General features: G+C 33.9%; 1 protein-coding gene and 1 long non-coding RNA gene across 5 annotated transcripts in view; both read right to left on the bottom strand.

The window, feature by feature from the left end:
• LOC147839443 (uncharacterized) overlaps nt 1–25,051 on the bottom strand; it is an 837,962-nt gene that overhangs the window by 559,321 nt on the left and 253,590 nt on the right. The window lies entirely within an intron of this gene.
• Nucleotides 1–25,051, bottom strand: part of igf2r (insulin-like growth factor 2 receptor) — a 99,302-nt gene that overhangs the window by 61,834 nt on the left and 12,417 nt on the right. For all 4 annotated transcript variants that reach the window (XR_015517681.1, XR_015517682.1, XM_087297050.1 and 1 more), the window contains 14 exon segments: nt 21,815–21,933; nt 20,022–20,120; nt 16,405–16,537; nt 16,095–16,212; nt 13,884–13,986; nt 13,646–13,805; nt 11,484–11,670; nt 11,280–11,383; nt 9,082–9,234; nt 7,480–7,626; nt 5,480–5,767; nt 4,550–4,700; nt 1,838–2,015; nt 1,559–1,674 (listed from right to left, as the gene is read on the bottom strand). Coding sequence is in view for 2 of the 4 variants with exons in the window: in XM_087297050.1 (XP_087153176.1) it covers nt 1,559–1,674; nt 1,838–2,015; nt 4,550–4,700; nt 5,480–5,767; nt 7,480–7,626; nt 9,082–9,234; nt 11,280–11,383; nt 11,484–11,670; nt 13,646–13,805; nt 13,884–13,986; nt 16,095–16,212; nt 16,405–16,537; nt 20,022–20,120; nt 21,815–21,933 (2,056 nt within the window). In the remaining 2 variants the exon portion in view is untranslated.

Here is a 25,051-nt window from a genome sequence, read left to right as displayed (position 1 = left end):
AGATTAAAAAAAAAACGCAGCAACCATACACATTTAAAAACATATATTTAACAAAAGAAGACTTGACAAATGACTATTAATAAAAGATGCCAGATATAAAACTAAAAACACCCTGAATGATTCAAGAGGACTCATGCTCATCATCATCATCATCATCAATAATAAAAAATATGATGATAATATTATTATCATCATCCTTAATAATAATAAAAAACTATAATGATGATATTATTATAATTGTCATCATCATTATAATCATCGTTATCAATAATAATAATAATAATAATAATGATGATTATCATCATCATCAATAATTAAAAACTGATGATATTTTATTATCATCATCATTATCAATAATAATAATAATAATATTGCGATGATGTCATTGTTATCATTATCACCACCATCATTAAAAATATATGCTATTAATATTATTATTATTATTGTCATTACAATCATCATTATCATCAATCATAATAATAAAAAATATGCTGATTATTACCATCATCATCATCAGTTTTTTTTATTTCTATGGATGATGATGATGATAATGATCATCATCATCATCATCATATTATTATTATTATTATTGATAATAATGTAATAACAATAATTATTTATCATCAAGGATATCATGATGATATTATTGTTATTAGTATGATCATGATCATCATCATCATCAATAATAATAAAAAAGTATGATACCATTATTGTCATCATCAATAATAATAAGTATGATATCATTATTATTAATATTATCATCATCAATAATAATAAGTATGATATCCTTATTATTATCATCATCATCATTATAATATTAATAATAATTATTATTATCATCTTTAATAATAGTAAAACTATGATGATTATGCTATTATCATTATCATCATCATTAATATCAATAATAAAAATGATGATGATTATATTATAATTATCATCATTATCATCATCAATAAAAATAAAAAAAATAAAACTATAATGGTATTATTATTATCATCATCATTATCATCATCATCCATAATAATAAAAAAACTAATGATGTTATTATTATTATTACTACTACTACTACTATTAATGGCCAAATATTAAAAAATGTAAAATGTATTTTAAAAATATACTATATACTATGAACTGTAAGAAAAAAAGGTTAAAAAAAATTAAATTAAGACAAACATTCATGCACAATAAATAAAGTTGTTTTTTTGAGTAAATTGTTCATAAATTGATCCATCAATTCAGACAAATACAGTACATGTCTTTAATAGGTTAGTCTTTTATAGTGTTTGTTTAAATATGCCAAAAAGCAACACTGGGTCAACCAATAATGTGCTTGGGTTTTTTTGGTTAATGGCTATATAAGGAAATCATCAGCCAAGTACTAAAATTTAAACTAAAAGTAACTTTAAGTCAGAATTTCCCAGGGGTTTGAATAATTTCGGGCTGGACTGTGTGTATTCCCTTTAAACCAAGTTAAGTGCAATCAAAATCAAAACATGTCAAAATTTTGTAACATTTCAGTCATGCGCTAATAACAGTTATTTGCTGAATGCAAACTAACCTGGACAGGTCATACTGTTGAAGAGTTTCGGGGTCTGTCACGACACACTCATGTAATCTCTCTGGACAGGCGTAGGAAGTGTACCACTTAAAGTTATACGTGTACTCATCCTCATCCTGCAGAAGAAAGAAAGTCTTCTAAATGCAAAGTCAATGCAAAGTTTCAAACACAAAAAAAAAAATTTCACACATGCAGGCCATTTATTATGCAGAGTCACCTTATGTAGGGCTAAAAATATCTACATTCAGCACAAACATAACAAAGGAGCAGGTGCGATACCTGAAACTCTGGTTTTCCTGGACCAGCCTCTCGGTCACAGAGGAAGGAGATGTGTGTGGATCGCTGCGTGTGCTGCTTGTTGTTGTACTGAGAGCCGTTTCTGTAGGTCAGCTGAATCATGCCATCATAATAAGAAAGCTTGGAGTTGAACTGGCCGAGATTCCAAGACGATTTGCCGCTGAAGAGGTAAAGCAAAGAGAGATTAAGTCCACCTACGGTCAAGTCTGATTGGCTGTAGAAATCATATTTTACACACTAAACATCAAGTGTAACTCTTGACTACAAAACCAGCAATAAGGCAGACCCTCCAGGATTTTACAATTCTGCATTCGCCTTAAGGCTGATTTATACTTCCGTGGAGTGATCTGTGCCTGCCTTGTGTGTAGTCGTGCATTTATACTTCTCTGTGCTATTTGTGTTGCTCTTGGACCCCCCTCTGAAACGCTAGCTAATAATAGGCGTTTATGTTCCTCTGTATCGAGTTTCTTCGCCGGTGTTTTGTTTTTTCTGAAGTCTGAACACTAGCCTACTGTAAAAGTAGCTAAAACTCGCTCATTCAGAGGCAGGAACTGGCGGATGTGCAACAACTTTAATCATAAGGTAAACACACAAAAAAAAAAGTTCCTATTTGAAGCTTCTTCACGTGACATTTTTAAACACTGTTTCCATTGGGCATGCTGCTCTCAGTGCCATCTACACTCGTCACCACTACCAAGTGGACCAATCATAGAGCGTCGTTGCGACGTGTAGTTACATTTTTTGAGAAGTGTGCATCAGAGTCACGTTAGCCACAGCGAGGGCTATGTGATCACACGAAGGCTGCACCGAAGCATACACATGCGCTTTTAGCAGCCTTTAGTCCATTTTAAAGTTTACCACAGCGGAATAAACAACAAACTATTCCAGCATATGTTTTGCCCAGCAGATGCCCTTCCAGCTGCAACCCAGTACTGGGAAACCCCCATACATACTCATTCACAGACACACACACACACACACACACACACACACACACACACACACACACACACACACGTTACGGCCAATTTACTTTATTCAATCGAGCTATAGCGCATGTCTTTGGACTGTGGAGGAAACCGGAGAACCCGGAGAAAACCCATGTGAACACGGGGAGAACATGCAATAAAATATATTAAATAAAAATAGTATATACCCTAGTTTCAGTAGGGTGTATGCGGAAGTATGCTAAAAGACTTTTAATTTGATAGAAACCTGGGTTAAGCGTTTCCAGTGAACTGTATACCATTGCAAAATGGCACGTTTAAGGTCTGTTTTCTTTAAAAATCAGCGATCTCCACTGGCTGAGTGATATCCTATATGAAGTGGGTTTCAGATTGTACAAGAAGCACTGCATTAAAAGTACATTTTCCCCGCCATGTCTTTAAAATATGAAAATTTATTTTACCACAATATATATTTAATGAAGCTTCTGCGCTAGCCTGTCGACCCTGACGGGCGCGTGTGAGTACGCAGCTTTTCGTCTCGTTTAACGCTTGACCAACTAAATGAATGCCAAAGTCTATTTAACAGATTTTACTTTAATTACATTACACCGCGATGCTGTAAAGGGCGCGTATAAAATGGAAAAAAGTCACAATAACGTTCACCGGAAATTTATCAGTATAGGAATAAACACTAGCTCGGCATATACCCTATAATTAACCACTACAAGTAACAAACTCTTAGTATAAAACTAAAAACACCCCAACTAAATAAAAAATGAACACATGCTATAATAATAATAATAATAATAATAATAAAAATAATAAATATTAGTGCCTTCAACAGATTCCACGTTCTATGAATTTTTAAATAAATATAAATAAAATAAATGTTGCAAGAAAAATAAGAAAATGTTGCAAAATTTTGTGAAGTTCGCAATTTTTTTCAGTTGCTGTGGATTTCAAAATTTGCGCATTTTAAAATTTGATGCAGCAAGATTTAGGGGTAAAATCTAGTCTCAATCCGTTTCTCTGGATTTCCTTTGCAAAGGCCTAAATTACAAAATCCAATGCTTCTCGAGGTTAAAAAATAAAGAACAAAAAATTAAGGTGAGCGCACTTTTGTATATTTTCACATTAAAATCTCAATTTAAGATTGAAACTGAGATTTATCATTCATAATCTGAATAAGCTTTTGTTGTTGCATGGTGCATTAGAATAATACAATATCTATACAACTATTTAAGAATTATGAAAAAAAAAAACTACCTATTTTGATTGATGTATTTTGATATATAAATGGTTGGAAACTTTCTTTGTGGAACAAGATCTTTGCATCTAATGACTTTCTAATGCATTTTGGCATAAACGAAAAATTGTTACTTGCTGAAAAATGTTTTTAAAATGTATTTTTTCCTTTTCACATAAATATAGATGTGCAACTTAGACTGATTTGAGCTCCAGGGTCACAAATATGTTCTGACTCCAACTGACATTATATTGAAGCTGCACAGTGAAAATCATTTAAAGTTAAAGTGAATTTTTGTAAGGTAAACAACATCTAAACAAAAGTAGTTGTATTATGCAACCACATTCACACATTGACCCTCCTGTTTTTTTTTTTTAAGTGCACTGTGATCATTTATACTTATTTATTATCATTTTTAGCAGACACTTTGTACAGCGCAGTGGTCAATACTGTTGATTTTTTTATGCTTCATAAATAAAGTTAATTTAAAATTTAACTTACGTCTGGTCAACTTGACAAGCCCCTGCTGTTTCTGGACACTGTGCGGCTTTAACATTTCCACATACGTTTATGAAGTAGTCATACTTCTTACTGGACATGTTATAAAAGCCTCCATTAGATTTCTGAAGCGGAGACAAATCAAACGAAATTCCTGAAGGAAAAAAAGAAGATGCATATTTAAAAGCAGTCCTACAACATGCGAAAACAACCCCCTATATAGAGTTAGGAGTATATTGCTGTTTTTTTTTTTTATTAATAACCATGTCAATAAAGGCTGTTTAATTGTTTTAACAATTTACATGACTTAATGATAATAAATACTAAAACAAAAAAAGTTTTTTTTTAATAAATAAATAATTAAATAATATAATTAATAATAATAAATAAAATAAAAATGTAAACAATAATTTTATATTAAATTAAAATTCATAAAAAAAATAAATAAAAAAATAAAAATAAAATAAATTAAAATAAGTTCAATAAAAGTAAAATAAATTATTATTAAAAAAGATATCAAAATAAAAGAAATTAAATTAAAATCGATTTAAATTAAATTAAATTTAAGTTCAAGTAAAATAAACAAAAATTAAAATGAATTAAATTAAGATTAATTAAATCAAAATTTAAATAAAAGGAATTCAATCAAATTAATTAAAATTAAATAAAATTTGAAAATAAAAAAATTATATTAAAATTTTAAAAAATAAAAACATAAAATAAATGATAATTAAAATGGAATTTTAATAAAAAAATTAATAAATTAAAACAAATTAAATAAAAAATTTAATTACAGTTTGCCTACTAATTAAAAATAAATAAATTAAAAAAAAAAAAAAAAAAAAAAAAAAAATCACAGGAGGGCTTATAATTTTGACTTCAACTGTAAGTTAATAAATCCTAACACAAACACCTTACAGCAGTGTCCTGTACCTGTTTGCATGTCCTCCACCTTGCAGTTGTCTCCTTCAGTTTTGGACAGGACACAGGCTGAAGCGGTAAACCACTCAAACTCATAGATGCAGTCGTCACTGGACACACTCCTGAGGACTGGAGGACTTTCCACATCTCCAGGCTTACACTTCAGAGTGATGATGCTCTTCACCTTCATCTTCTCTCTACACTTGTCTCCGTCTGTGTAAATCAGTCTGATGTCGTCACCCTCGGTTGCCTTTTCAGGAGATTTCAGGAATTTGCCCAGATTCTTTGCTGTCCCATTTCCTAAAACAAGATGATTTTTAGTTACAATGAACCATTCAGAGTAAGATAACAACCAAATGAATCGTTATATTTCTATATCTGATGAGTTCAGATGCAAAACCTCTAAATGGCATCTAAAATGTTCTTCTAAATGAGCATTTTTCTTAGGGTCTTGTGTGTAGGTCAAGTTATTGCTTGTAAAGTAAAATAAATGAACATAAATATTGAAGGTTGAGAAACACTGATTGGCTGCCAGACATAGTTTTTGTTTGCATTTGTATTATATCTGTTCCAGATTTGCACACAAATAACACTGCAGCAATTTAAACTTATGGTCTGTAAATAAACTGCTTACTTAGAGGTGCTGATGACTGGCAACCGATACTGTTATTACTGAGATACTGCACTGATTCACCTTTATTTATTTCATACTTCTGTGATTCTGTGATATTTTCAACATTAAATAAAAACATTGGTCGAATAAGACAATTGCGTTTGAGCAGTTTTCTTGATCGTATCCGTCATCCTTAGATGATCGCTTGGAATTTTGAAATTAAAATAAAATACATTTAAATTAATTTCAACAGTTAATTTAAAACTAAAATAAACTACAATTAAATTGCAATTTAATTACAAATAAATACAATGAAATTAAAATAAAAATTTAAATTATGATAAATTTATTTTTAATTAAATGCAATTAAAATAAATTAAATACATTTAAAATAAATTATAATAAAATTAAAAACAATTAAATAAAAAATATTAAATGAAATAGAATAAAATAGAATTATGAATTTTTTTAAATTAAAATAAAAAGCAGAACCAGTTTTTTTAAGTAAACGTATATATTCACAAGTAACTATGGTAAAGTTGTAAATCTATTAAGTTTATTTCACATGTTTGTTATAGTTTTATATGCAAGAAAGTAAGTAGTAGTAAGTAAGGTGTATTTATATATCTCTATATATTTATTGTGTATGGCCATACACTTAAAGCGCTTCACAATCATGGGGCGGGGGGTCTCTCCACACCACCACCAGTGTGCAGCATCCCCTTGGATGATGCAATAGTAGCCACAGGACAATGGTGCCAGTGCGCTCATCACACACCAGCTATGGGAGGAGTGGAGAGACAGTTCTAAAGCCAATTGAGTGGATGGGGATAATTGAGAGGCCTGTGAAGGTGGATGGAGGGAATTTGGCCAGGACACCGGGGTTACACCCCTACTTTTTACGAGAAGTGCCATGAGTTTTTTAGTGACAACAGAGAGTCAGGACCTTGATTTAACATCTCATCCGAAACTGACAGTATGGTGTCTCCTTTACCAGGACATTAGGACTCACACAGAACACAGGTTGAGCGCCCCCTCCTGGCCTTACTAACACCACTTCAAACAGCAACCTAGTTTTCCCATGTGATCTCCCAGCCAGGTACTGACCAGGCTTAGCCCTGCTTAGCTTCCGTGAGTAACCAGTCTCGGGCTGCAGGGTGATATAACTGTGGCTATATGAATTAAAACCCCTAACAAAAGCTCCTGATTTAAGAAATACATAAGTAAAAAAAAAAAAGTTTTATGAGGTTTAATAAAGACATCTGGGAATAGACCCTACCGTGTTCATGGAAGTCTATGGTCGTCATTTACCTTTATTCCCCTCAACAATCTTCATTTTATCTTGAAAAAACAAGATTTGGTATATTTCTATGTATTTAGGAGACTACTGCGAACTGACCTACGGCACATATTGCAGAGTCCTCAGGGCAAGAACTGGCCACCCCATCCTGGATGATTTTATGACAGACATTCATATAAATGCGCTTTTTATCAGACTCTGCTGCTTTTGCGTTCACCGCCACCCAATTCTGAGATCCCTCCGATTCTGAGGAAAAAAAACAACAACATTTACTATTAGTCATATGAGGATCTTTTCAAGGTATTGCTTAGATATTGCAAATATTACATCATTTAATATGGTGAATCAAATCAAATTGTGCATGCTTTAACCTTTAATTCAGCTTGCAAATCAGTTTTTCTACTATCAGCATTTTTATTCATATTTTTGTAAGAAATGTAAGTCTGTTTTTCACTAAATATTTAAAAGTATTAAAAAATATTTTGTAATGGTGTGTTTTTTTGTTTAATAACACTTTTATTTTACTTTACAATAAGGTTTTTTAACATTAAATAACATCTAGATATTTTTTAGAGTGTTTATTATTCAATTCCTCAAGTTTTTTAGTACTCAAGTGTTTACAATTCCAACATTTACAGACAGACATGGATGGATGGATGCTCAATTAAAAAAATAAAATAAATAAAATGGCAAAAAAAACCCATCATAAATAGACTAAAAGTGACAGTAAAGACATTTGAAATGCTTAACAATTTTTGAATAATTTCATATTTTTAAATATTTCATGTTTTTGTCATTAACAGCAATTTTCCACAAACACAGTACACATACTAAACTAAATAAACAACAACTATTTTTTTCCAATATTGTTTGTATTGTAAAGTATGTCAAACAATAACTGTGTTTATTTACTGTTTAAATAACTAAAAAAAATCACTAAAATAACTGTAATATTGCAGTTTAATAACTGCAAATTAAATAAACAACAACAAAAAAGTGAGTAATCTTGCTCATCTCTACTATTAGTCACATGAAGAGCTTTTCTTTATGTTGTTTAGATATTGCAAACATTAAATTTCGTATGGTGAATCAAACCAAATTGCTCATGCTATAACCCTTTGAGCTTGCAAATCAGTTTTTCTATCAACATTAAGTCCGTTTTTCTCAAAATAGTTTGAAGTCTTTGTAATGCTGTTTTTCGTTTTATAAACCCTTATTTTACTTTACAATAATGCTTTTTTTTACATTAAATAACTATATCACTTAACATGAAACAAAATCAACATATTTCTAAAGTGTTTTTTTTTTTTTACTAAATTCCTTGTTTTCTAATATCCAAAGTGTTTACCATTCCAACATCGACTAATAAAATAATTAAAGATGGATGGATGGATAGGGACATTTATAATGCTACAAAATATTGAAATTTCAAGTACATGCTGTTCCCATGAACTTTGTGTAATTAATAGCAATTTTCCACTTGCAAATATATTCAAACAGAGAGCCAATAAAAAAAATATTTTACAAAATTAATGTTTGTATTGTTAAATATTAAAATATGTAAAATACTGTATTAACTGTGTTTATTTAATTGTGATTTATTGTGAGTTATTTAAACACTAAAATAACTGTAGTAAAAAACAAAAACAAAAAAAAAACCGTTAAACGTTCCAATTAGTGAGTAATCTTGCTCATCTCTACCTGGGAATCGTGTAAGAGGAGATAAATCATATCTCTTCTTGTGGTCTGTGACTCGACACAGCAGGTCTTCCTTTTCCACACATGCGTACGACGTCTGCCAGTCAAAGTAATACGTGCAGTCAGACTCTCCTGTAAAAACCGGCTGACCGTTCCCTGAAAACCACAAGTGTGCAGTGAGCCAAACAGACAGAAAAAACAACAATTCTGACATGAAACAAAGTGACGTCTAGGTCACGCTTTTGCAGTTCCCCACTTAAATTTTTTTATCCATTTAAAGTTCCTCAAACTGACACGGTAAAAACAGCAGTCTCATCAGCAGCTGACTCCACAAGTATGACATATTTAACATTATTAAGCTACGTTTGCATTTATATTTTGGCCTACTACATAAAAAAAAAAAAAAAAAAAAACATGCAGGATGGAAACAGCTAGATATAATCTTAAAATACCCACAAACATGTAACATGAGAGTAGCTATAATGTGTTGTTGGTAGGACTGTCACAATAGCTACACTTTGGTTATTTTGAGATATTGAATAAATAGAATGCTGAATGGAAACTGCAGACATTGCATTGGAATGTATTTCCAATGCTTGTGGATAAACTGTTTGTGATGAGCATTGGTTCATTAATGACTTAATTAATCATTAATGAATCAAAACATGCAATTTGTAGAGTACTTCAAAACACTGGTGCATTAACACAGTACATTCATGAAATACAGTAGTTTACCGTAAAATTGTGAAATTTCGACGTTATTAAAGGGTCACGAAACACCAAAACACATTTTTTGAGCTGTTGACAGTCGTATATGTGTCCCACACTGCTAAAAACACTATTAGGACACCTATATTTCACTAAAAAGTGTAAATTGGTTGTTTTTGCGTTATTTCAAGCAAATTCGTACTTCCGGTTTGAAACGATTTTTTGAAGCTGCGTCACGGTCATGACATAATAGCGTGTATTCCAGCGTGCAGACTGGGCGTCTGTGCCAGAGTGAGTCTTATTACGTCTTACAGTGTGTTGCATTAATGCATGAGTAAGGCTTGGTTCAAACCAATCAGCGCGCTCTATTGTGCAACTTCATTAATATTCATTGCTGTCAGAGTGTAGACGGCAGAGTCGCCACGTTGTATTGGCAAAACAAGCATGAAGTGTTGCTTTTATCGTTTGCTGCAGTTAAGTTTCATTTTAATTTTCTCTCTGTGAGAGCGCGTCACGTGTGGATAACAGTGTATGCAACGCGCGACAACAATAACTTAACTTACGTGTCTAAGGAGGATTATTGTTTACCTGAGAGCTGTTCTCATCTGCAAACGCTGAGATCCCGGATTCGCTTGTAGTCTTCTCTTAATAAAGACGCGGCTCTAGTTGATGGTGATTGTCCTGTCTCTACAGATTTGGTAAGTTAGCGACCAGTGCTCTTTGTTTATTCAGTTCGTATTTTATTCGTATCAAACAAACTATTGCACCGAGTGTAAACAAGTTAGCACTAACAGTTACAACCAAACTATAACCTCATGTTGGATTTTGTGACCGAAATAACACACGCGGCTTTCTGACGCTACCTGCCGTGTGCATCTAAGTTTCCGGGAAATGCTGAGTTTTTTTTTTCTCTCATTCGCCGTGCGGTATCAAACATTGCATGAAAAATACACGATAAATCAAATATCTCGTTTGTCGCGAGGGGCATGAATGAATTTCCTGAATGAAAGAGCCAAACTGCAGTTAAAGTCCACCATTTAATAATTTGGCAAATAATTCGACAACAGATGTCCATGTAAACACAGTCACATTGTCCGCTGTGGTTGTGTGTTTTGACTCTGAAATTCAGCGCGCCCAAATAGACACTCCCACACCAAGCCTCATTTCTTCCTCCGACACTCCCCCCTAAACAGAGCTGGACACGCCCACTTTTCTGACTTTTTCCAAAGTTGAGGTGTGAAAACACCCTGCTGAAACGAGGGGGTTTCATGGCCCTTTAACAGATAATTTAAAGTTTCTGTTTTGCTACAGTAAATTTTAAAGACTTTTCAGTGTACAGCTCCATTTTTATTTCCATAATCTGATCCAGTTTAATTATTTTTATCTCTCAAACACATGGAATGGAAATAGTGTCTTATTAAAAGATTATATATACAATATTGCTAAAAGTTATCAGATTCTGAATAGCTGTCACTGTCAATACTGTCACTCACCAGCAGTTGCATTGCACTCAAAGTTAATAATAGTCATGCGCTGGAATCCAGTGCTGCATCTGCTGCCGTCTGGGTAGATTAATGTGAGATCACCATCTGAATATCTAAAGATTTAAACAAAAAAGAAAAAAAAAAAATGTTCATAACCAGTTGGTTTTGAGCCACATTTAAGGTTTATGCATATCAGAATCACATGAAGTGAACCTCAGGGTTTGGTTCTGGTATCTTCCAGCTATCTTCTTTACATCGCCATTCTCTTTGAATTGGCAGGCAGAGATGTATCCTTTGTCGTCAAAACATTGTCCAGCAGTGGTTCCTCCACACACGTTCAGATAGAAAAAGTAGGTGTCCTTTCCATTTTTGGCCTCAGCCATGTATGGTGTATCTGTGGCTAGAATAAAAGAAATATGAAGAAAGGTAAAGCAGGATACTTGATGAACCACAAATGCACTTTTTGTTTATGTTAAAAGGGACCTATGTAAATTAGGTCTCTGATGTCTCTAGAGTGTGTATGTGCAGTTTCAGCTCAAAGTACCTTACAAATAATGTTTTATAACTCTTTAAAACTGTCCCGTTAGGCTTTGATCCTAATTGTGCCATTTTGGTGAATGTCACTTTAAATTCAAATGAGACTTTGCTCTTTTTCATAATAGGGCGGAGCTACAAAAGCCTATGTGTCAGCATAGTGGCAGATTTAAAAACAAGACTAATGTCAAATGCTAAGAGGGAGAGATCATCACTTATGGGCAGAATGGGGAATGTCTGAATGGGGAAGTGTTTCTGCAGACTGTTTTTATCCAGTGTGATTATAAAAAATAAAATGAATACATTTTTACCATTAGAGGGTGGCTATATTCACACACTGTTGGGACACAACGATGTTTAAACCCCTAAAAAGTGAATTTTGCATGATAGGTACTCTTTAAACTGTATGTTCTGGCAACATCAACATTCATTTAATAAATGTTTTCATAGTTTTAGTATTTAATATTCAGATAGCTGCCAAGAATGAATTAAAAACTGAAAAGCGTAAAGTTTTAGATTGAAGTTTTTCATCGAACTTTATTATTATACTAAACTTTGTAATATATTAATATTTCGAGTAAGATTATATTTTATACTTTCCTTCTTTAGTTTAATTTTTAGCTGGTTTAATTAATTTTTATATGCCATATCTGGTTTAAAACATCTGTATAAATTAAGGCTATCATTCACGCCATTCATTTTATTTATTTAATTTAGCATTTAATACTTTAATTTGTTAATTTAGCTATGAACTAAATAAAATGGGCTAACGCCTACTAAATTAATTAATTGCCACCTTGTGCAATTAATTAGATTTTTTTAAATGAGCTGATAAGTCCTAATATAAATACTTATATTTATATATGTTAAACTTAACTGTTATTTTCGTTTAACTTATAGCCATTTTAGTACTTAAATTTTTATGTTTAAGTTTTATATATAATATTTATGTATTTACATTATTTTGTTTTTTTTTAAATACAAAATATATTCTTAATAGTGCCACAATAAGATGACACCATGATATATGATGATATGATGCACAATGATATTTAGTATGCCAATTATTTAAACACCAAATCAAATCCACTGCTGTTTCAATTTTTTTTTACAAAACAACATGCATTTACAGTTAAATCTAAATTATTTGCCCTCCTATGATTTTTTTTCACTAAATTAATAAATTGCCACATTGTGTAAGTCATTAGATTCTTTAAAAATTGTCAGTAGACAGTCTAAATATAAATACATAAAATTATATATATCTTAACTGCGATTTTTATTTAACTTGCAACAATTTTAGCACTTTAACTAGTCAACATTTAAATGACTTAAACACCAATTTAAGTTTTATATGAAACATTTGTACATTTTTCATTGTTTGTTTTGTTTTAAATGAATAAATAATTCAAACAATCCTAATATATATATATATATATATATATATATATATATATATATATATATATATATATATATATATATATATATATATATATAAGGATTGTCACAACACTGGAATTCGGTTGCAATCAGTACTGAAGTTTTAAAAAAACGTCCATTTCCCCCAGCATTTGCTGTTGAGCACGTTCTTAAACAGTGCTGATTTGCCATCAAGAAATGATGTGATTGGCCGTGAAGATCATCAGTTCACCGAATTCACCGCTGTTTACAGAGTGTAACCGCAGATACAGGAAAATATATATACACTTAATAGTGCCACTATAAGGTGACACAATGATATCTGCAATTCAGTCAAAATCAACTAAATCAATCATTACTTTCATATTATTTTCATAGAAATAAATGTTTTTAAATCAGCTCATTGTAAAGTTTCTTACAGCCGTGCGTCAGGTGCGTGAGGTCGATGGAGATGTCATGCTGAGTGCTGGTCAGTTTGCAGTCGTGACTCTCCAGGTAATCTCTATGGCAGGCGTACTCCGTCACCCACTCAATCTCATACCGACAGTTCGTGCTGCTGATCATCTTAGGGTTACTTCCCTGAAAAGCCATTAAAGAAAACTGTGAGGACGCCGAGTACTGTAGATATAACAGAGGAAACACTAGGCAACTTCTTACCGTCTGCCTTGTGGAGGGACAAATAAATGTAATGGTCACTGCTGGACTGTGGCCATCACAGAAGTCTGGGCTTTCTTTGACTCCCTCGTATCGAAGTCTTAGTCTGAAAAAGAGAACGTCGGGTATTTATAGCTGCTTAAGGCAGTAGTTCATCATGGTATTTTGTTCATCACAAAAAAAAAAACACTTAAAGGTTTAAAACCACTTGAGATAATAGCAAACCATCATTATACAATGATCTGCCTAATTACCTTAACTTGCCTAGTTAACCTATTTAACCCAGGAAATAGAGAGTAAATTTTTGAGTAAACTATCCCGTTAGGAGGCCATTCACATATTGTGTCTAAAGGCGTATAGAATATGAATCAACAACCATTCTCTCAGAGTATGACAAACCCTTGTTGTACCTCTGATACAAGTTCAATTTATGGAGGGAATTAATAAGCAATACAATTGCTGGGAGTGGTGTGCTTGTCTGAGGTAGTTAGTCTACCGTTATTAATGAAATGTTAATAATACAAAGTGTGAAGCTGATTGGTTGGTTCTAGTCACATGACTCGCAGAATTCTGAAAGGTTGAGATGCTTTCCCACTAGGCACGTCTTTACTGCGTGTGTGGCACTACCTGTTTTCCCTCCATTGGAAATAAACTTAGGCGCAAAAGACACGGTATGTGAAAACACTAAGGATGTAAAAGGTCAGTAAAGTGCAGGGTTCACACACTTTCATGAACAGCAGATTCTAGGTCTTTCAATGACTTTTTAAAGCACCATTAATTTTAAGTCCTTAAGTCCATACTGTACCTAACATTTCAATTACACTTAATATTTGTCAGAGCAACTTTCAAAAAAGTTGACCGTGTTAAGAAGTCATGTTTAAAGAACTTTAATAAAATTATTTGAAGTTAATAATGGTGATGTTTATATGCGGTTTCAAAAACATTGATAAAATGTCAGTGTTATTGATCACGATTTAAATTTAAGATTTTAAATGTAAAACTTTATCAGTTTTTTCATTCTGTTTTTAACAATTGAGGTTGGGGAAGGTTACAGAAAAATTTCTGTTGCTCTGAAAGTTCCGATGAGCTCGGTGGCCTCCATCATCCGGAAAAGGAAGATGTTTGGAACCACCAGGACTTTTCCTAGAGCTGGCCGGCCATCTAAACTGAGTGATCGGGGGAGAAGGGCCTTAGTCAGGGAGGTGATCAATAACCCGATGTTCACTCTGTCTGAGCTCCAGCATTCTTCTGTGGAGGGAGGAAAACCTTACAGTAGGACAACCATCTGTGCCGCAATCAACCAATCAGGCCTGTATGGTAGAGTGGCCAGACAGAAGCCGTCTGGAATTTACCAAAAGGACTGAAGGACTCTCAGATCATAAGAAACAAAATTCTCTGGTCTGATGAGACTAAAATTGAACTCTTTGGAGTAAATACCAGGCGTTACATTTGGAGAAAACCAGGCAATGCTCATCACCAGGCTAATACCACCTCTACATTAAAGCATGGTGATGGCAGCATCATGCTGTGGAGGAAAGCAGGAACTGGAAAACTAATCAAGATAGAGGGAAAGATGAATGCAGTAATGTACAGAGACATCCCGAATGAAAACCTGCTTCAGAGTGCTCTTGACCTCAGACTTGTGCGACGGTTCGTCTTCCAGCAGGACAATGACCCAAAACACACCGCCAAAATATCAATGTAGTGGCTTCACAACAACTCTGTGAATGTCCTTGAGTGGCCCAGTCAGAGCCCAGAACTAAATCCTATTGAACATCTCTGGAGAGATCTGAAAATGGCTATATACTGTCGTTTCCAATCCAGTCTAATAGAGCTTGAGAGGTACTGCAAAGAGGATTGGCTTGTGGCATCATATTCAAAAAGACTTAAAGCTGTAATTGCTGCCAAAGGTGCATCAACAAAGTATTGAGCAAAGGCTGTTAATACTTTTGTACATGTGATTTTTAAGGTTTTTTATTTGTAATGAATTTGCAACAATAAAAAAAATAATAATTCACGTTGTCATTGTGGGGTATTATGTTGTAGAATTTTGAGGAAATAAATGAATTTAATCCATTTTGGAAAAAGGCTGTAACATAAAAAAATTTGCAAAAAGTGAAGCGCTATGAATACTTTCCAGATGCACTGTATAAGCTCACTGCATTGTGGAAAACTATTAAAACAAAAATTGGAACTTATAGTATTGGTACATACTTGTCATTAGAGAGCAGTTCGAGCTGGTGAACAGGTTGACCCATGTCGAATGAGCCTTTACCAGAGGTGTGAGTGAGACAGGCGGCAGATCCTTCAGGACAGGTGCTTCCAGCACGATCTGGACAGAGAGAAATTATCAAAGTTATATGCAGAGCACTATTGGATATTTTGGTTATTTAAATAAGAACCAGCTCCGATGCTTTGCATGTTTTTGTGTTGATAAAGCAGCTACAGTATGTAACTAAAATGTTTGTTGACTGGGTGGCAAACTCTTAAGATCACACCCCTGCAGCACTTCACAAAAACTCACTTAGACTTCTGCATATATTAATGTAGAAATCTATCTCGTCATCCGGGTCGTCAACTAAGTAGCCATCTGAGAGTTTTATCAGCGGATTGAGGTCATGCTTCTTTCCATCTGAGTCAAAGACATAGCAGGGGACCTGTACAGAGACAAGAAAAAATGCAATGTGATATTAGAATAAGAATCAGAATGAGCCAAGTGTGCACAAACACACAAGAGCTTAGGCTTCATACATACATATCAACACAGGAACACACAAGGACTTTTAAATAAGTGCAAAATAAAGCAAACAATAAAAAGTTTAGGGGTTTGCCTCACAGCAAGAAGGTTGCTGGTTCAAGCTGGGTCAGTAGGCATTTCTGTGTGAAGTTTGCATGTTCTTCCCCTGTTGGCGTGGGTTTCCTCCGGGTGCTCCGGTTTCCCCCACAGTCCAAAGACATGCGGTATAGACCACTTGAATAAGCTAAATTGGCCGTAGTGTATGTGTGTAATTGCAAGAGTGTGTGGGTGTTTCCCAGTTTTGAGTTGTAGCTGGAAGGGAATCCGCTGCATAAAACATATGCTGAGTAAGTTGGTGGTTCATTCCGCTGTGGTGACCCCTAATTAATAAAAGGACTAAGCCGAAACGAAAATGAATCAATAAAAAGTGTATTTTTGAAGTTATAGATATATAGGGGTGGCACGGTGGCTCAGTAGTCAACACTGTAGCCTTACAGCAAGAAGGTTGCTGGTTCAAGTCCTGGCTTGGTCAGTTGACATTTTCTGTGTATAATTTGCATGTTCTCCCCGTGTTCGTGTGGGTTACCTTCGGGTGCGATGGTTTCCCCCACAGTCCAAAAACATGTGCTATAGGTGAACTGAATTAAATAAATTGGCTGTAGTGTATGAGTGTATGTGAATGAGTTTGTTTGGATGTTTCCCAATACTGTGTTGCAGCTGGAAGGGCATCCCCTCTGTAAAAACATCTGCTGAAATAGTTGGCGGTTCATTTCGCTGTGGTGACCTCTGAAATAGAGACTAATCCGAAGAAAAATAAATGATTGAATGTATAGATTTAAACACATCTACATGGTATAATATTTATTTCCTACTATAGAAGTTAATGGTTACCAGTTTTCTTTAAAAATTTCTTCTTTCGTGTTAAACAAAACAAAAGAAACTCAAAGTTAAATTTTAATTTTTGTATGAGCTATACCTTTACTGTAGGTCACTGCCATTTTTTCGGTTTACTCTAATATGAATCAGGTATCTTATTTATATAAGATATAGGCTGAATATCTTTTAAAATTAATATTCTATTATTTTTTTTACATTTTGGTGCTTGGATTAGGATAATACAAGAGTGTGATCTCACTTTAAACATATATGTAATCATATCCATCAAACACAATCTTAGAGACATTCAGATCTGTGTTAGTTGGACTCGAAGAGAGCAGTTTTCACGTACAGTATACTGGTTATAAAACAGCTTAGCCCTTTATTTTTTTTTCAACTGCACAGTATTATTATTTCTGATTTACAACATTCAAATTATAACAGAAATACTAGATTATAGATCATAAATAAGAGGTAATTCTGACGTCTATGGTTGGCTATCAAAATAAATTCAACTTTTTAATGTAACTTGACATGAAGGTTATAAATTAAATTGTGACTGCTTAAAATGTATGTCACTGAATCATTCATTCAAAAGATTAGTGTAAAATTCTATGCAGCAATAAAACAAGTTAAGTTTTTGTAAAGGAAACAAAAAGATTAAATGGCAACACTTAAGTTTAAGTACAGTGGCTCCTTGCTATAACGCGGTTCACCTTTCGCAGCTTTTTTTTACAGCACATTGCGTTCTGCGTCCTGATTGGCTGTAGCCCATGGTCAATCAATCTCTTCCATGTCTCCTTTACAGTACCAAATGCGTTCAACATGCCAAATTTACATCAATCTTCAGTCACTAGCAGTGTGACTCTGAAGGGCTGTACTGTACATTTTCTCCCATAAAGTCGACAAAACTTTCCATCAAAGACATCTGCGGTGGCACTCAAAAGGCAAAGGAAGATGCTAACCATTACACAAAAAGTTAAATTTCTGGACAAGTTAATGAAAGGTAGAAGTTAACGCTAATGCGGCTGTAGGGTGCCATAATGGAATAAATTAATCTTTGGTTTGTTACATAAAGAATGAGGAAAATAGCCTAAGTGCTTAAACGAGTGAAAAGTGTGAATGTTAATGCCTGTCTAAGAAAACTATATAAAGCGTGTAGTAATGGATTTTACAGCCTTAAAACAGCCATAATAATAAAGTAATAAAGGTGACTACTTTGTGGATTTTGGGTTATTTTTAGAATGTAACTGCCACAATTAACGAGGGACCACTGTATACCAATTCCCAATATTAACTGCATATTATTAAGATATTTGCTGTTTATTAGTATTTATTCAGTGCATATTCTCCAATACATTATACTACATCCTTAATCCTACCCAATTCACACAGTAAACCAAACTACTACCTTAATAGCTATTAATAAACAGCAAATGAGCAGTTTATTGAGCTAAAAGTCTTATTAAATAGTTTGTTAATAGCAAGGATTGCACACTAAAATAAAGTGAGACCAAAAAACAATAACAACTGTGTTTATTTGGCATAGTGCAGCTTTACGCTACACTGTATTTTCTTGAATAAACTCACATTTTTTTATTATATGTAAATATGCTGAAAACTCAAAGTGCAAAGATTAACAAATTTAGATTTGTGTTGAACTTTATGAACACGAGAGTGCAGTGAATTTCACACTAGGTTTAGTTTCGCTCAAGCTTGAGGTTTACACTTAATGTTCCTGTTTCAGTTCTATATTCCTGTTCTGAATACTGTTTCATGTAAAAAAAAAAAACTACATTTCGAGGGAGTGGAACTAAAATACATGTTTATTTTTTGTGTAAATAAAACTTTCTATATTAAATTATCTCAGAGTTAAATGTAACAATATTATACTAAATCTTTTATTCTAATGGGCTTTTTTTCTCTCTCAACAATTACATTTCAGCATGATGTAGTTTATGGTCAGCGTCAACTTACTTAAAAAATGTAAATAAATTAAAATTAAACATCTGTGGTAACCAACTTGTATTAACGTGTATGTACTTTTAACAATTTCATGCTGTATACACTATATGCCACATTCCCCAAAATAAGCTTATTTTCATGTTCACACAAACAAAATGATTTGATCAAGCATTGTTCATTCATTCCTTTTCCTTCAGCTTAGTCCCTTTATTCATCAGGGAATTCACAGTGGAATGAACCGTCAACTTATCCAGCATTTGTTTTACGCAGCGAATGCCCTTCCAGCCGCAATCCAGTACTGGGAAACACCCATACACTCTCACATACACACTCATACACTTCAGCCAATTTAGTTTTGTCAATTCACCTTTTCAATTCAACCAGCAACTTTCTTGCTGTAAGGTGAAAGTGCTAACCACTGAGCCACCGTGTCGCCCCTTCGATCAAGCATTAGTTTAATTAATTGTTTCCCACTCAGCAGACACTTCAACATTCACAACTTCCCCCACATTCATGCTCTGACTGTCAAATGCCATCACGTCAGTCTCGTCACCTTTACCCACCTCTTTATGCGGTTTAAATTTATCACGTCTGCAGGCGACATACGTCCTCCACTCAAAGTAATGCACACACTCGGAGACGGTGACAAACTCAGGCGTGCCCTTTTGTGGAAAACAAGAAAAAAAAAAGTCAGCATTCAGATAGTAAAAATGCTCTTGTTAATTTTATTTCTTTTTTAAATATTTCCCAAATGATTTTTAACAAAGCAAGACTTTTTTTCCACAGCATTTTCTATAATATTTTTTCTTCTGTAGAAAGTCTTATTTGTTTTATTTCAGCTAAAATAAAAGCCATTTTAATTTAAAAAAAAAAACATTAAGGTCAAAATTATTAGCCCCATTTAAGCTATATATTTTTTTAATTGTCTACAGAACAAACCTTTATTATACAATGACTTGCCTAATTACCCTAATCTGCCTAAATTGACCAAACTAAGCTTTTATATGTCACTTTAAGCAGAATACTAGCATCCTGAACAATATTAGTGGGGAAAATAAGTATTGAACATGTCACCATATTTCTCAGAAAACATATTTCTAAACGGGCAGTTGACTTGAAATTTACCCAGGATGTTGAAAGCAACCAAAGAAATCCATTTATGAAAAGAAAACAAATCTAATTAGTTTACAAATGAAGTGCTTTTAGAGAAAGAAAATCAAGCTGTAGAATTGCCCAGCCAATCACCTGACTTAAATTCAATAGAAAATACAAATTAAAGATCAGATTTGATAGACGAGACCCACAGAACCATCAAGATGCTTACACTGAAATCTGTTTACACTGAAATCTGTTAACTGAAATCACCTGAGCAACTTATGCGACTTCATTCGGTCCCACTTTATATTAAGTGTCCCTAACTACTATGTATTTACATCAAAAAAATAAATACAATGTACTTACTGTGTTTATGATGTATTTTAGAACACTTGTGGTGCTTTTAAATTGGAATAGAGGTTGGGTTATGGACAGGTTTGGTGGCATGGGTAGGTTTAAGGGTGGGTTAAGGTGTAAGGGATGGTCAACAGTGTATTTACAAATGTTATTACAAAAGTTCAGTACAGATGTAATTACATATGTGCATTTAATCAAGCATAAGTACACAGTAAATACATGTATTTACACAATAAGTACATTGTAACAAACTATTAGTTCCTATGTAAGTACATATTAGTTAAGGCCACTTAACATAAAGTGAGACCCAGTACTTTCACCTTGTGTCATTCCATTGTTATTAAACATAACAAATTTTTCAGATTTTTTTTGTTGTTGTTTTGTTTTAGTTTTATGTTTGGGTGTAATTCCATGTCAACAGCTCCTTTAGAAATATTATTCCCAGCAAAAAAACTTCAATACTTGACTTCGATACAATACTATGGTCAATACTTATTTTCCCTGCTGTCTTATGTACTGTCATCATGGCAAAGATAAAATAAATCAGTTATTAGAATTGAGTTTTTAAAACTATTGTTTAGAAATGTGTTAAAAAAAAATTCTCTTTCCGCTAAACAGAATTTGGGGGAAAAAATATACAGGAGAGCTAATAATACTGACTTCAACTGTAAATATAACTGCACAATTCTACTGAGAGTAACAGAGCAGAGAAAATGGTATACGAATCTGAGTAAAATTAAAAATAACTTCAGCCACACCTACTTCCACTTTACCCTACCGTTATATCGTTCTTCCATCTGTCTTTTTTTTTTACAGAGACGGAAGGAAATAAACAGCCTTGCAAATGTCACAGTCTGTTCAAAACCCCTCTGACTAACAGAGCCCGCTGTGAAGGAAAGCTCACCATTGTTTTGCCGCATTGAAAGGTGATGCTGCTCTGAACGTTGCTCTTCTTGTCTTCGCATTTCTTCGAGCTGTTGAAATCGAGCACAGCAGGCGAGACCTTGGTCAGAGAGAGCTCACCTATCAATAAAAAAAAAAAAAAGACCGTTACAAATGAGGTAAAACACAGTTGCTTAAATAAACACATTTATACTAGAGCTGCACAATATTGGAATAAATGTAACAATGCGATATTTCTTAATTCTGCAATTTAAATTTCTATACAAATACTATTTCACCAGATGTCTTAGGGTGCTCTCACTCCTGTAGATTAATTGTTGTGTTCCAAAACAGCGATTAAAATTGTTACAATGTTTACTTTTGTTCTTGGTGTGGTTCACTTTTACATGGCAAAGTTTCTAAATCGGCCAAAATAACAAGTCAACTGTGAATAAACTCCTCACATTGGTCAGAGGTTGATTTATTATTCAGAATCCCAGGGATTCCGCTAATGCCGAGTTCAGACTGCATGATTTTCAAAGTAGTCGTGTCACAGATGTTTTACACTGCATGACTATCTGGGCTAGCATTTCGTCACTGCTTTGTTTACACTGCAAGATGGATCGGCAACAGGGACATTCACATTGCATGACTTTACTATAGGAAGAATCGCCGACAACTTGGTCCAAACTACGTCTCACAGCCAAAAACACGTGGTATATCTTTTGTTATTAACTACATAATGAGAAAGAAGCCTTTAATGGGGTAGAACTTGTACATGTTTGCTCACCTGGGTTTAAAGGGAGTTAGCCATTTCTTCTCAACGTTGATAATAAACTAGGCTAATTTCTTTCTGTATGAAACGTCAAAAAGACACAGTTGCTCCTGAGTCCTGTCAAACCCCAACTAGTTTTACCTCCATTTCGTGTGTCCAAATAAACTGAAAAAGAGCGCTTTTAACTTCTCCCCCAGCCTCCCGCTGGCCTGCAGCAGGTATACACACATGTACACACAAGTAAAAGCTGCTCTCTCATTGGCTGTAGGCGATCGCTGATGTTATTTTCAGTCAAAACTCAATTCACACGGCATGATTTGAATCACCGACAGCTCCAGATATTTAGCATGCCAAATATCTCACAGGCATCGGCGACTCATCTGCGATTCTCTCAGATCGCGTCTTTGAAAGTTCATACTGTGTGATTGTCACTTACGTGCATGAGCAGCGATTTGCCTGTGATTTCAGGCATTTGTCGGCGATTTCTCAAAACCTGTCGGCGAGCCAAAATCAGGGCTAAAATCACGCAGTCTGAACTAGGCATAAGCTGTCATACTTTGTTATTTTAATTTGATGATGAGCAAAAAGACATAAGCGAAAAGGTGTGCGTTCATTTTGAAGGGTGTCGCTCACAACCATCATCAAAATATAAATCAGAGAGGTCAGACTTCATTTCAGTTGTCAAAGGTTGTACAAATCGACTTAATTGACTGACTCAATCAATTGATGTATTGCACATACTTTTTTGTAACATTTAGTTATTTTTAAATGAGAATAAGACATTTAATGACTTTGTTTTCATTAGTTTTGATCTTAAAAATAACGTTGGCCAGAATTATATAGGCTTACACTATATAGAGAAATAACAGATAAAGTGAGTCTGCAGTCAGATCATTTAGCATATCAATGTTGATCTTTCTTTCGAGGTGCCAGTGGAAAATGAACATAATAATAATATAAAATATTATAACACTAAAATATGGAAGAAGAAAAAATATCAGATGGTAGTTTCAGTCAATTTTCCTAATGGGTAAACTGCTTTCATTAATATTTCAGCATGCTTTTCCCATTTACCAGTAGGAATGATGACATTCCGCTCTACTCATACCTTTCTCTTCATATAGCCATATATATGGCTACTACACAACCATAATACACCGCGATATAGCCTAGTTCGTTAGTTAGTTGGATCGTATTGATTTCTTACTACAATCGATCTGCTCCAGAGTTCGTTTCAACCGAGCTGAGATCACTTTATTCAGGCTCGAACTGATTGTTTTGGCGTGGATCTGAGCACGATTGCTGGATTAACATATGCCAAACGAACCAAACTAAGCAAGCAAACGCGCCTGGTTCTGAAACAAACATCTAGTTGTAAAAGCACCCTTAATATCTCTATTCAGAAAGATTTTATAATGCTAGATGGATTGGGATGATTGTGCAGTGGGAGTGCATCTCCATGAAATCTTATAAACAATCTATAAAAACAATAAAATATAAAAAAAAAAGATGCAATTGAAATAAACACTGTTTTACTGTTTTTCAAGACAGTATTTAGGTAGAGTAATTGAATAATAAACATTAGCATCATCCAATGATATTAATAGTTATTCATTCATGCATTCATTCATTTTCCTAAAAAAATTAAGGAAATCCCTATATTCATCAGGGGTCGCCAGAGCAGAATGGGAAACATCCATACACACTCATTCACACACATACACTACGGCCAATTTAGTTTATTCAATTCACCTATAGTGCATGTCTTTGGACTATGGGGGACAACAGAGCACCTGGAGGAAACCCACACAAACAGGGTGAGAACATGCAAACTCCACACAGAAATGCCAACTGGCCCAGCCGGGACTTGAACCAGCAACCTTCTTGCTATGAGGCGACAGTGCTAACCACTGAGCCACCGTGACTCCCAAATTATGCTTTTAAAATCATTATACAATCAAGGGCCTCAAAAACATATGAAACAGACAAATTTTGAAGCAAAATCAACATTGCATATACTGCAATGTGACTATTGCGAATGATCACATTGTAATAACGATGCTGAAATTATATATTGTGCAGGCCTAATTAAGTCTTAAGTCCTCTTGCCGAGTTGTGCCACAACAGTCATAATACATTAAACAAAACTGCTCATTTAAATCCAAGACATCTAAAGTTTACTTGCACGAGGATTACAGCAAATGTCTTCGTGCCACCAAAAAAGGTAAAACAAATATTATAGCATGTGATTTAGGGGAGTTGGAAGTTCATGGGAAGAAAGAACATGAGCATATTACCTAATAACATCATCGAGTTGACAAATGCTTCCATAAACATGCCAACTCCAGCCAAAAAAACTACTACTGATATTTTAAGCCACTCAAGAGTGTTTTACATGCCATGTGTGGAGAAAGTGAAGGAACGCTAGTGTTCTGCCTACTTAACGGTATTTTTTGTATGCATACTAATTTTGTGGAAACAATA

Source organism: Danio rerio, chromosome 20 (genome assembly GCF_052040795.2).
Source record: "Danio rerio strain M-AB ecotype USA chromosome 20, GRCz13ab, whole genome shotgun sequence".
NCBI lineage: Eukaryota > Metazoa > Chordata > Actinopteri > Cypriniformes > Danionidae > Danio > Danio rerio.
The sequence above is the reverse complement of the archived record's forward strand: the minus strand, read 5'-3'. Positions and strand labels throughout refer to the sequence as shown.